Below are 13242 nucleotides of genomic sequence, written 5' to 3' on the forward strand. Positions count from 1 at the left end.
TCAGTCTCCATCCACCATCCGTGCGCAGGACAGTGCGTCACCCGCATGCTTCCGGTTGGGCAGTGCCTTCAAAGCCCAGCCCTGCAGCCCCCGGTGGACGCTCACAGGTCTGGGCCCACCGGCGGGAGGGGCAGCCGTGCTCCTGGTCTGGTTGTAATGGTTGGAAGAGCGCCTGGTAGTGAGTCCTGCGGAGGAGAGGCCCCCATCCTTAGTCGCTTCTATTTTATTTTATTTTATTTTATTTTACTGTCTTTTTAGGGCTGCACCTGCGGCACATGGAGCTTCCCCAGCTAGGGGTTGGACCAGAGCTACAGCTGCCAGCCTACACCACAGCCACAGCGATGCTGGAGCCTTCACCCACGGATCAAGACCAGGGATCGAACCCAAGCCCTCGTGGATCCTGGTCGGGTTCCTTCCCGCTGAGCCACAGTGGGAACGCCATTTTTTATTTTATTTTTGCTCTTCGTCCCTCCTGGAACCATTCGAGCCTCGCCCGGCGCCTCGCATCCCGCACTGGGCCTTCAGATGCACCTTCTCCATCAGCCTTAGGAGGTGCACCTGCTGCTGCTCCCCCCTGACACCCCCAATTCCCAGAGGAGGAAACGGAGTCTGGGCGAGGCTGACCCCCTACCCGCTCCTCCCACACCCGGAGGTGTAGCTCTGGCACCCCCTCCCCGCCCGGCCCGACTCCCGGGGATCTCGCTGGCCTTTGGGGCTGGGGTACCCTGGGACGAGCAGGGCAGGAGCAGCAGCCGAGGGAGAGGTGGGGGTCGGGCCAAGACACTCACCTCCGTGCCGTGCCCTCTCTTCCAGCATGTGGCAAGCTGACGGGCATAAGCGACCCCGTGACCGTCAAGACGTCCGGCTCCAGGTTTGGGTCTTGGATGACGGATCCTCTGGCCCCAGAAGGTGACAACAGGGTAAGTGCCTTCTTCCTCAGGCCCAGGTATGGGTCGGGTTTGGACCGTCCTGGGGGACAAAGCTTGGTGGCCCTGGGGGGTGTTCCGGGGACTTTGGGGAGCGGCCCAGGTCCCTGGCTGAATTTTCCTGTGCCAACCCAGAGTCACAGACCCAGGGCGGGGTTCCACATGCAGTGGACAGTGGCAGTGATGGGGGCTGTGGGCTGCGACGCGCCCCCGCAGGCAGGGCTCTCTCCCTGGGGGCTCGGAGGCGCCTCTAGGCCGAAGCCTTCAGAGGCTGGCGGCCCTGCCCCCGCGCCGCTAGGCCCTCTTGTTTTAATGACTTCTCATTTGGGTTTCATTTGCCATTCCTTTCATGGCTGATGGAAACGCATGTTCTTTTTTGATTTAGGAAAAAAGCCACGTTCTTTTTTTTCTAGACGTTTCCCCCTGGGGTAAAAACTCTGAAAGAGAGAGAGACGAGTGTTGTATCTGGATGAGGAAGCGGGGCGCTGGGTTCTGTGGTTGGAGTCCCTCTGGGGTGTGGGGACAGGCGGCTGGCTAGCATCCTTGGGGAGCGTTTCACCAGAGGGGAGTGCCACACGCCCAGCTTCTGGGTCTCAGCGGAAGAGAGGAGTGGCGGGCAGCGCCATCCCTGGTGACCCACCCACCTACCGCTGGCACCCAGCCGTCCAGAGCCTTTCTTTTCCAGCCCCTTGCTGGCAGGACGTTTAGAAAATAAACATTAAAAACGGCCGATGAGAAAGGAGCTTAGACATTTGAGATCCCCGGAGCGGCGTCTGGAGGACCTTTAGTAGGAAGGGACCTGGAGCTTTCTGGCCTGTACCTCCCCCACCCCTTCCCGCCCTTCCGGCAGCCTGACGGCTTCTGTCTAGAACAGGAAGGGGCACCTGTCTCTGGCACACTGTCTCCTTCTGGGGGGGACCGAGTCGGGCTGTCTAGTGGCCTGTGCATCTGCCTTTATCCGACAACTTCCGGCGGGAGGGGGCCCCCCGCACCTCCCCCGACCCCGGGCAGGCCTGAGCTTCTTCCTGGAGCCTGTGCCTGGTTTTGCCAGCAGTGTCCAGAAGGCTGCAGACCCCGGCTACAGCTAGGGGCAGGTATTTGGGGGCTGAAGTTCCTTTCTGTTTTGTTTTCGGAATTGTGGCAGCTAGCTGGTGCTTGGGCATTTTCTAACAATTTAATTGGCCCATGAATGACCAGTGCATGGCCAGTTTCCAATGGAACTGGCCCGTGGTTACCCCAGCCACCGTTCAGTGCTGTCCCCGTGGAAAGCCCCACTCTGTCCCGCGTTTGATCAGGCACCTGCTCTCGCCGCAGCCATGGGTGATAATTACAGTAACTGGGCTGGGAGAACCAGACCGCGACGGCGGGGCCTGGGGGGTTCCGGGGTGTCCTGTCTACCCGTCCTGCTTTGGTCCCGCAGCCGCCCTCCAGCCAGCGGGTCACAGTGGTCTCCGCTCTGCCGATGAGAAAAGCCAGGCTCAGGAGGGCCACGTGACCCGCCCAAGATCTTGCAAAGGCTGGACAATGGTTTTATTTATTAGCCACAGGCCATTGATTAGCCGTGGATGTTCTGAGCTGAGGCCCCTCTCGATTACCCTCCCCCTGCCTCGTGCCCCCACCCCACCCGCCCCCCTGCACAAACCCAGCAGGCTGCTGGGACCTGAGAGCTGGAACCACTGAGCCTGGTACAGCTGGGACGAGCCCCAGGCTGGAGGACCCTCCACGCCTGACTCGACACCAGAGGCACCGCTGGGTCCCCCATCCAACGTCACTTCCCTTTGTTGTCGTGAGTGCTCTTCAAATTGCCTTTTCTCGGACACCAAGCAGCAGGGCTCCCAGAAGCCCCCGGGCCGCGTGGATGTGGGTTTGCGAGGCGGCGAGGCGGTGATGGATGCGTTTGGAAATTAGACGTCTCTCTTCTGCTTGATGACTTGATCACCTTCAGGGAAAGGGGCCCTTGTGATGGACGAGGCGGATGCCGGGGGAGCGGGAGGGCGGAGCCGGAGGGCGGCCGGAGGGCCTGGGCACGGAGGGAGGGGAGCCGCTGGCCGGCAGGGGGCCGTGGGGGTCCGCTCCCAAGCTTTGGGCAGTTGGCAGCCCTGCCCCAAGCCAGGAGCTCTGCACAGCTGCCAGCTCGCAGCCTGCAGGGGACACGTCCGCAGGCCCCACCGTTGGTCTGGAAAGGCGCTGCTTTGTTTCCTTTTGGTCTTTTCCAGTCTTCCAACCCATTTTGATCACACACGCTGGAGACCAGTAACTCCCTCCAAAAACAGAAATCAATGTCAGCTTCAGGGCCAGAGGCTCCCAGGAACAAGCGAAGAGGTTGGGGCCCGCGAGGGTGGGGTGGGGTGTCGGGGAATGCCTTGGGCTCCCTGGTCAGGGAGCCCCTGAAGGGGCCTTCGCGTCCCCCTGCCTTTGTGCGGAGCTGTGAGAACCAAGCCAGCTCTTTCCCTAAGCACCAGCTGTGTGCCAGGCTCTGTGCTGGGCTCTGGCGGTCTTCTACCCGGTCCGGAAGCAGCCTTCTCACCACGGTGACCGGGCCACGTGCTTCCGAGGGCCCCAGGGCTCCAGAAGCCCGGTCCTCGTGCCCGGCTATGCCCCCCTGCTGGGAGACCACGTGTGTTCCAGGGACCCAGTTCCCGGGTGCAGAACCCCAAGACCTCTGACTGTGACCCTCCTGGGGGCCGGCTTTACCATCCTCTTACTGGCCTCGAAGTCCCGGGATGGCTCACATCAGTCCTTAGTGAGGGGACCGGCCGGCCTCTGGCCCTGTTCCAAGGAGGCCATCTCATCACAAAAACCCTGCCATTGCACAAACAGCAGTGAGCTTAGCTGCATGTTTAAAAGTCCTTCCCTGTCGTCTAAACAGTGTCCAGCCATCCACCCGGGGTATACAGATCCTCCGAATCCCGCTTCCCGAAGGGCAAGTGCTCCCAAACGGGCAGCCGCACTGTCCCGTGCGGTCAGCGGTCAGCCCAGAGCCCGCGCGGCTCAGGAAATGCCAGCGCCCCTTCTAGCCGTCTCTCCGTCGTCGCAGGGGCTGTCTGGGGGCTGCCGACCCCGCCCCCTTTGGACCCTCCTCCCCAGGGGAGTCTCCCCACCCCTCTTGCTCCCTTCGGAGCCCTTTGCCCTTTGCCCCAGCTCCCCGGGGTCACCTCCTGCTGGGGATGTCACGTCCTGCCACAGCAGACCAGACACAGCCAGTGGCTCAGCCAGCGCCCCCACCCCACTGCACCTTTCTCAGCCGTGTCCCTGCCTCACCGTGGAAGGTGGGGGCCCCGTGCCCTGCCCTGCACCCACATGGCCTCTTTGCTGAAAAGCACAAGAAAATAACAGGGGCCATTAGGCAAATCCCACGTTCTCGGTAAATGCCGCCACATGGAACAGAAATGCAGTCGAGATGTGGGAACTCCCAGGTTTTCTTACGTGGGAGGTGGTGTCGGGTGCCCTGGGTCCAGGGAGCCTGCCCGCAGCATCCGCCCAAAGCCCAGCATTTGCAAAGGAGAGAGGGAATCTGAGCTGGCTTTTTTTTTTTTTATCTTTGGGGCCCCCATGGAGGGGGGAGTGCTTGCTGGGGTGGGAGGCACACTGGCCTCTGACCTGCCCAGGAGCCTCCGTGAGCAAAGGCACCAGCAGCCTCTCACTCAGGGACCTTCTTTCTGTTGGGAGAGGGGGCTTTAAGCTCTGGCCCTCCCCCCCAACCCCTTCTCCCTTGGCCGCCTTGGCTTCTCACCCCCTCGTGTCCTCAGCTCTCCCCATCCCTGGTCTGGGTCCCCGAGGTCCTTCCTGCAGGAGGTCATGCACAGGGAGCTGCCACCCGCATGGGGCATGGCCCCGAGGTTGGCAGCACCTGGGGGGCAGGGTCTGTTCCCATCACCTGGAAAGGGGGAGGCACACAGCTACGTGGGCCCCTCCGGCCATCCTGCCAGGCGGCGGGTGAGACGGGCACCGTGGTCAAGCCTGGGAACGAGTGGGTGGAAAGTCGCCCTCTCCTTCAGTCCGTGCCCGGAAACAGAGCTGGCTCTGTGGGGACAGTGGGCATCAGAGGGCGGCCTCGAGCCTGGGGGGACATGGCCAGGAGAAGGCTGGCCGTGGGCGTGTCCTATGCAAATGCAGGGTCCAGCCCACTTTCTGGTCAGCCGACTGGACCGTGAGACCCTGGGCGGGACCCTCGCCTCTGAGCCCCTCTGAGTTGGGGACTTGGAAGGGGCGCCTCAGGAACCCTGCTGTGTGGTAGAGTCTCCTGGAAGCTGTAGCCAGCCCATGCCTGGCTACACCCCAAGGTCCATGTCGTGTTCTGGGGGAGCGAAATCTGGTTCCCGGCCTTAGCAGAGAGGCAGGGGTTCTGGGCAGCGCCCTGGAGCTGACAAGTTTCCATCTGCGCCTCGGGGTGTGGACAGGGTGGCATGGACAGGGGGTGGGGGGAAGGGTAGGGCATTTGAGGTGAGATGGGAGTGGACTCAGAGGAGGGGAGCCCGCTGCCCACGAGGGGCCCTCGCCACAGGCCACTCGTGGCTCCCGTGACCTGCGTCTCTTGTGCACAGAGGGGCTCACTGGTAGCTCAGACCCCCCCGGCCCAGGCCAGGAGCTGGTTGTCAGGCGTTTAGTATCTTGGGCTGATTTCTCCCTCCCAAACTGCATTTCCCGAGTGTTGTGCCCTGGGTCCGATTTGCCCGTTTATTAGAGAAAAAGGCTATTCACAAAGTCTTAGCGACTGGCTGCTGATGTCATGCAGCTCTGCCCAGGGGAAAGGGGTGCCGGGTCCCTGGGGGTACCAGGGAGCCTCCGTGGAACCAGGTCCCCCTGATCCAAACCCACTCGTGGGGGAGGCAGACAAGGACACCTGTTCCAGGAGCTGAGGTGGGGGAGGGGCCGGGAGAGGGTGCAAAGCAGCACGTCGCTTGAGCTAAGTCTTGCGAGCAGCGAGCTCCCGGTCTAGGAGGTGGCCCAGGGAGGTCGGCATATCCCCCCGCCGCCCCGCGTAGCCCCCACCGCCCACCCCCGCTGCGCCTGTCCCGTTCTGTCTAATCCATGACCCACATTACAGAGCCTGGGATAAAAGCCTCAAATGAGACCCAATTTAAAAGAAAAAACAAATCTTGTTGAACAAAAGGCACATCTGCCTCTAAGCATCTGAGTGGATGTCTCAGGAACAAGGCTACGATTTTTTTTTTTAATTCCTCACGCATGTGTAATACTGCGTCGGAAAGCCCACATCCTCACTCTCTCCTGCAGCTGGCAGAGCCCTGGCGGCTGTCTTGCTGCCAGGCAGACACGCTGGGGATGGCATTAGCCCCGCAGACTTTCCTCTGACTGATGGCACCGCTTCCTAATTTGCTCCCATATTGGTTGAAAATGACGAAAGCGTTTTGTTCAAAGTCTAGACAATTTTCAAGTCAGCGGGCATTGAAGCAATAATCGGAAATCTCCTCCCCTGTAACCCCAAACTGGGGCCTCTACTGGGGGTGTTATCTTGGCAGATTGGAGCCATCAGACCTTCCGGAAGCTTGCATTCCTCAGGGAGAGAGGCTTTCCCTGGACGGGGCGTGACAGCGATTACACGCGACGCTTCCCAAATGTCAGATTAATGACGTTCCGCCCCTCCCACGCCCCCCCACCGACCGGTGATTCAGTCCGGCCCGCTGTGCCCGCCTGGCCCAAAAGAGAGGCCTGACGCACTCGCCCACTTGGTTGCCAGCGTCGTCCTGCCAGGGTACCTCGACAACGGTCATCAGGGCAGACCGCCCGGCGCTCTGGGCACCTGTCCTCATCCGGGCCCAGGTGGCTGTGTCCTCTGCAGCAGCGTCCTGCTGGGGGCGGTGTATGTGCTGACGGAGTGCCAGCTGTCCCCCAAGCGTGCCCTTGGCCAGGGGAGCGGGGAGCAAGCAGACGGGCGACACTCCACAGCCTGGGGGTGCCCCAAACTCATGTAGTGTTTCTGGTTGCCGCTCACCTGGCGGGACCTGCAGAGGGCGGCCCCCGCCGCCACCCAGCGCGAGGCTGCGGGTCCCAGTGCCCCCTGGCAGTGTCCTTCCTCCAGGCAGTGCTTCCTTTCGTCCGTCCCGTGGGCGAGGTGCCCGACGGTCGGGAGGAAGGACGCCCTTGTTCAGTCGGCCGCCTCCGGTCCTGCCAGCCCCTCCCCTCGGGGCCGGCTCCCTCTGCCCTGCACCGCTCACGGGGCTGCTCTGTCCGCAGGTCTGGTACATGGACGGCTACCACAACAACCGCTTCGTCCGCGAGTACAAGTCCATGCTGGACTTCATGACCACGGACAACTTCACGTCCCACCGCCTCCCGCACCCCTGGTCCGGCACCGGGCAGGTGGTCTACAACGGGTCCATCTACTTCAACAAGTTCCAGAGCCACATCGTCATCCGGTTCGACCTGAAGACCGAGAGCATCCTCAAGACGCGCAGCCTGGACTACGCCGGCTACAACAACATGTACCACTACGCCTGGGGCGGCCACTCGGACATCGACCTCATGGTGGACGAGAACGGGCTGTGGGCCGTCTACGCCACCAACCAGAACGCCGGCAACATCGTCATCAGCAAGCTGGACCCCGTCTCCCTGCAGGTGCTGCAGACCTGGAACACGAGCTACCCCAAGCGCAGCGCCGGCGAGGCCTTCATCATCTGCGGGACCCTCTACGTCACCAACGGCTACTCGGGCGGCACCAAGGTCCACTACGCCTACCAGACCAACGCCTCCACCTACGAGTACATCGACATCCCCTTCCAGAACAAGTACTCCCACATCTCCATGCTGGACTACAACCCCAAGGACCGCGCCCTCTACGCCTGGAACAACGGCCACCAGGTCCTCTACAACGTCACGCTCTTCCACGTCATCCGGTCGGACGAGCTGTAGTGCCCCCGCCCCCCCCGGCCTGGGCGCCCCGGAAACGCGTGAAGCAGCTGCCCGAAGCATCTTCCTGAGACTGCCGATGCTCGTGGGGAAAACTCAGCAGCAGCCCGGACTCCGGCGTCGCGGGGGCGGCGTGGCCCCCGCGTCCCTCCCGCTCCAGCCGGAGGGCGGCCCGCGGGGGAAGGAGCCTCCCCGTCTTTGCAGCCGGGACTGCAGCCCGGGGCGCCCCGGCTCCCCCATCCTGGTCCCCTTTCTGGTCAATGAACACACTCAAGAAGTCAGGCGATGACTGTTGGCCAGTTCTCGCCGAGAACACCCCGCTGTTAGGATTGCATGGACTCGTCCGTAGATTGTGGTCCGCGCGCGCGCGCGAGGGACGTGAGTGTCGTGTGTCACGGAGAGCCCCCCGGGGCCGCGCTCGGCGTCGGCGCGGGCGGTGTCAGCTCGTGTGACTCACTTCCCATCCCCGCTGCCGTCCCGGGACCGCGTCTTAGAGGAACTGGGCCGAGACTCCGCGTCGCCGTGGACCCGAGCCCTGTCCCCGCCGAGCGGTGGCCGGCGCGTGGCGTGGGCGGGGGCAGCCCCAGACCTTTGAATCCGCGTACCCCGTAGCTAGATCGTACAGTGTCCGTCTGTCGTTCCCTTGAGGTGGTGACTCGTATGTTTAGTTTATGCCATGAATGTTGTAAGTGCAATGCCGTAGTTTGGATTCACACGTGGGTGGTTTCGTGTCTAAAAAGGTAAGAAAAAACCCCACACACATCAGTGTTCACCCTTATAGAGAGATGACGGGGTTCATGTTGGTAATAGTTAAAGGAATTATCCTCTTCCTGTTAAAGGACCTCGGTAAGGTCAGCACGGATGGGAAGCGCTTATCCAGGGAAACCCCGGTTTCCGGTGGGAAGGAAGCGTTCCCGAGGGCAACGGTGTGCGGAAAAGACATTTTTAAGAAAAAAAAGAGGGAACCTTTGTACTCTCTGGTGGACTAAGGAACAATAAAAGTCGTAGGAGATGTTTGGCTTCATGTGTCATTTCTTTTTTTGTTTTTTTTTTTTCCTTTTAGAGCTGCACCTGCGGCATATGGAGGTTCCCAGCCTCGGGGTCGAATCGGAGCTGCAGCTGCCCGCCTACCCCACAGCCACAGCAACTGGGAATTCCAGCCCAGTCTGCAACCTACACCACAGCTCACAGCAATGCCAGATCCTTAACCTGCTGAGCGAGGCCAGGGATCGAACCCGCCACCTCGCGGACACTGGTCGGGGGTCTGCTGGGCCACAGTGGGAGCCCGTGGATCGTCCGTCAAGGTTTAAGGATGATTGAGATGCCAGGTCCTTGCAGTTCTGGAGGGAGGGCCGCTCCAGAGACCAGGGAAAGGCGCCACCCAGACACGGGCCCCATGGGAGCTCTGGGTCCCCGAGAGCCCCAAAAGTCGGAGCCTGGGAATCAGCTTGGAGGTCCCTCCCCCCGCGCGAGCTGGAATCTGAATCCGAGGGCTACGCCACTGAGACTCCCACCCCCCTGCCTGGCACCCTGCCCCCCACCCCATCAGGCTCCTCTAAGTTGGCTGGAAGGTGCCCGGGACAGGCATCCGCTTCAGACGTGGTGGGAGGACCCCCGCGGAGACCCTGCTAAAGAGTGGGAGAAAATAAACAGAGGCCCTCGCTGGCCCGCTCACTCACTGGGGACACGGCAGGTGAGCGGCCGGCCCCGTCTGGGGACCGGGTCCCTGAGCCTTGGAGACAGAGATCCTTGAACCGGAGGAGAGCGGGTGCACACGGAGCCAGGCCTACAGGTGCCGAGTGGGCCCTCCGCTCCCCAGGCCCTGAGCCGTCTGCAGGACAGAGCCCGCTGGCATGCCCTGCGCCTTCCGGTGGGCACAGAAGGAACGGGTCTGAGGAACTCTGCTTTCACAGGACCGAGTTCGGGGCACGCCTGAGCACTAGAAGCAGAGCCTGGAGCGAGGGGTCCACCCGCCTCCCCCCCGCGCCCTCCCCTCTGCTCCGGGGCAGCTGGCCTCCCCGCAGTGTGGACAGCAGGACAGTGATGCGGGTCGGGGAAGAGCCGGCAGCCCCGTGAGCTTGGCCCAGCTGGCACCGCAGCCAAACCAGCAGGCGGGGGAGTGGCTGTGTTTCCCAAACGCTCTTCTTGAGGTTCCATCCCTCGTCCTGGAAAGAAGCTGGGCGGGTCCCCAGGAGGGTTGCTGGCGGTGCTTGGATGGGGCAGAACGGGCGTCCACGAGGCTCGCGGTGCCCGTGGAGTCGTTGTGAGAACCTCCGACTCATCCCCATGGCCGGTCAGAGGCTGGAGCCACGGAGAAGGGGAGCCGGTTGGGCAGGGAGGCTGGGGGGGGGGGGGGACTTGTCCCTGCTCGGTCACAGCCGGCCTCCTGGTGACCCGCCCGGCCAATAGTTGGGGAAATATGGGCTGAGAAGTAAGGTTGTCCCCCTCCCCGCCCCCCTGGTGGAGCCACGCGCTGAAGGAGGAGGACAACCACGGGCCAGGCTCATCGCCGTTGGGACCATCTGGGCATTCCCTGGATCGTCGTCAGCGCCGCCCCCCCAGGATGAGAAATGAGGGGGGGCTCCTGAAGTACAAGAGGACTCTGCAAAGGTGGGGGGATGTGGGCCCCCAGGTCCCAACTCTGCGTGGGGGAGGGGCGGCTGCCTTGCAGGTCAAGGGTCACCCCTGGACCTTCCCACCTGCCGCGGGGTCCAGGTCTCTATAGCACACCAACCCTCCCAGCTCACGGGCAGTCTAGACTTGCCTCTCTGCAGGGGGACAGGGCCGCCGCGTGGCTGGCACAGGCCGCCTCGGACCCCAGCACACCTTGACCCGACTCACCAGGCAGGGGTCCCCCCAGCTCGCTGCGCTGTGGAGCCCCGGGGGCCCTCCCCTGGATCCACCCCACATCCCCTGATCCAGCTCAGAGCTCCGGCCTTCTGGAAGCTTCCCCTTCCCCCACGTCTTCCTGTTCCTCTAAGACCTTGCTCATCAGCAGGGCTCTGGGCTGTCCCTTCCCCCCCAGCCTGTTCTTGGAGATTTGAGGGCTTTTTGCTCTGCCACCCCCAAGCCTGTCTTGCTTTCTTGTCACTGGTCCTGGATGTCCTTTGCCAGACACCCTGAACCCTGATGAGGGAGGGGAGAAGGAAATGCCTAAACCTTAATTAGAGCCTCATTAGCTGGGCCCCTCATTAGTGCTCTATAGCAAGAGGCCCTTGCAAGACGAGCATGCAATTAAAACTTTCAGAAGTGGAGGCGGCGTCATACTCTCCTGTCTGCAAATTGCCCTGCAGCGAGCCGGGCACGCCGGCTCTTCCCAGAAACGCCCTGACTGAAACGTAAGTCCGAGTGTCCAGACCTGGAGTTCCCGTCGTGGCGCAGCGGTTAATGAATCCGACTGGGAACCATGAGGTTGCGGGTTTGGTCCCTGGCCTTGCTCAGTGGGTTAGGGATCCAGCGTTGCCGTGAGCTGTGGGGTATGTAATTTGCAGACAAAACTCGGATCCCGCGTTGCTGTGGCTCTGGCGTAGGCCGGCAGCTACAGCTCGGATTAGCCCCCTAGCCTGGGAACCTCCATAGGCCGCAAGAGCAGCCCTAGAAAAGGCAAAAAGACAAAAAACAAAAAAACAAAAAAAACCAAAAAGACAAAAAAACAAAAAGAGGCCCAGACTTTATTCCCCACACGAAGGCTGTCCCCATACAATCAGGCAGGGGATTGTTGTATAATTACAGCCTCAATTATGGGCCGATTTCTCCTAATTTCCCCTTAATGACACAGAAAACAACAAATGCGCAAATACCTGCTCTGAGTCACCAGAAGACAAAATAATGACCTGATCGGTTCCGAATGGATTTGCTGTCTCAGGCTGAGGATTTGCCGGGGAAAGTGCTCCTCCAGGATATTAAACATGCGAGAAAAATGGTTCCATCCAGAGAGCAAATAAAACAAACGCCCTGCCGCTAAATCTCCCTGACTCCAATAACGGAATAGATTGGCTGATTGCAGAACATCTGTAGATGAATTTTCCTTATTACAAGTTTGGCCTGGAACCAACTCCCAGCCATTCTTTGGGGGTACAGGAGGCCTGAGCGTGAGAGGCCCGGTCCCGCCTGCCACTGGGCCTGGAATCTTCCTGGTTCTTCTTGAAGGAGGCTTGTGACCGGTAAGCCTGCCCTGCTGCCCGTGGAACTCACTTCTGGCTCCCGGAGTCCGAGGCCCGCGTGGGGTTTATGGAAGGCGTGGGGTGGGGGTGGCCGAGCTCCCAGGAGGGACCAGGAAGTAGGCATTTCTGGTGTCCCTGGGAAGCGCAGGGTCCCCAGGCAGGTGCCAGGCTGCATCCGAGAGGAGGGAAAGGAAGGTGAGGGTGCTGCCAGGCAGCTGGACAGGCCGGGGCGGGGGATGGGAGGCTGTCTTTCATCGGAACATTTAACGTGGTTCAGTTTGCGGGTCACTCATGGTCAGGCCTGGGCCCAGAGGTCACTTGAAGCCACACATCCCTGCAACCTCACACCACCGTGTAGAGGAGGCGCCAGGCTCCCAGTCCTCAGGTGGGGAAAACCTCTCGGGCCGGCTGACCCATGAAGCAGCATCCACGTCCACAGGAACGCGAACGCCACCACTGGGACACATCAGAAACCCTCGGGTCCCGCGGGTCCCTGGGGAGGGCGGGTTGGACAGGAGCCGAGCCAGGAAGGTGGGCAGCGAGCGGTCCTTTGGAGCTCACGGGAAAATGAACCCCAGAGGCAGTTCCTAGAGCCTGGGGCGGGGTTTCAGGCGGCGGGGACTTGGGTCGGACAATTGTCTGGACACCTGCGTAGGCGTGGCCCATGAGGACCTGACACTTTTTCGTGGGACCTCAAGGCCCCTTCAAGGAGACTGAACTCACAACCTCTGGCCAACAAGACAAGAAGGACCTGACCCTTATCATGGCCCCACCCGTCTCAGCGTAATGCCCCTCCCCACCTTGAGCGGCCTGGCCCACTCCTTCCTGCCCCTACTAGGAAAGCTATGTGGCCTCACCCCATCCCCCGCACCCCACAGGGCCTTATACGCCCGCAACCAACCAGCGAGTGTATCTAAAGACCCCCTTTCCCCGACCAGTCAGCAGGCCAGCAGGTGAATCGCGAGAGCTCTCCTCTCCCTGGGCTGTGGAAACAGGACCACACACTCATTGTCGACGCTCCCTGACCACCAGGAGGCCGCCCGGTGCCCCAGCAGCATTTCTACTCGCAATAAACTCTTCCCTTCCGCACGCCTCCTCCCCCGCACCGCTATGACTCCGGAAGTTCTTCTTCCAACCTGCGTGTACAGACCTCGACATGTGTCACTGAAAGAAGCGTGACCCAGGGACCCCAGCCAGTGAAAAGCGAGGCTGAAGCCCCCGACGTGCTGGAGGGGGGCTGACCCAGGACCCCAGAGGCTCAATGCCAGACGGCGCATCTGATGCCG

General features: G+C 61.6%; 1 protein-coding gene across 4 annotated transcripts in view; it reads left to right on the top strand.

Annotated features, from left to right (window-relative positions):
* OLFM1 (olfactomedin 1) overlaps nucleotides 1-8805 on the top strand; it is a 36885-nt gene extending 28080 nt beyond the window's left edge. For 2 of the 4 annotated variants that reach the window (XM_085019720.1, XM_085019717.1), the window contains exons 5-7: nucleotides 814-920; nucleotides 7122-7803; nucleotides 8010-8805. In XM_085019720.1, coding sequence (XP_084875846.1) covers nucleotides 814-920; nucleotides 7122-7796 — 782 coding nt within the window. In that variant the 3' untranslated portion in view covers nucleotides 7797-7803; nucleotides 8010-8805. Of the gene's footprint in view, nucleotides 1-780; nucleotides 921-7121 lie in introns of all 4 variants that reach the window. The other 2 variants (XM_085019724.1, XM_085019719.1) reach the window with 2 other exon arrangements.
* The last annotated feature ends 4437 nt before the right edge of the window (nucleotides 8806-13242 follow it).

The sequence above is a fragment of the Sus scrofa genome, chromosome 1, assembly GCF_054392235.1.
Source record: "Sus scrofa isolate SSC_HxYL_T2T_F1_AM1 chromosome 1, Sscrofa_HxYL_maternal_Yorkshire_Landrace_v2.0, whole genome shotgun sequence".
Taxonomy (NCBI): Eukaryota; Metazoa; Chordata; class Mammalia; order Artiodactyla; family Suidae; genus Sus; species Sus scrofa.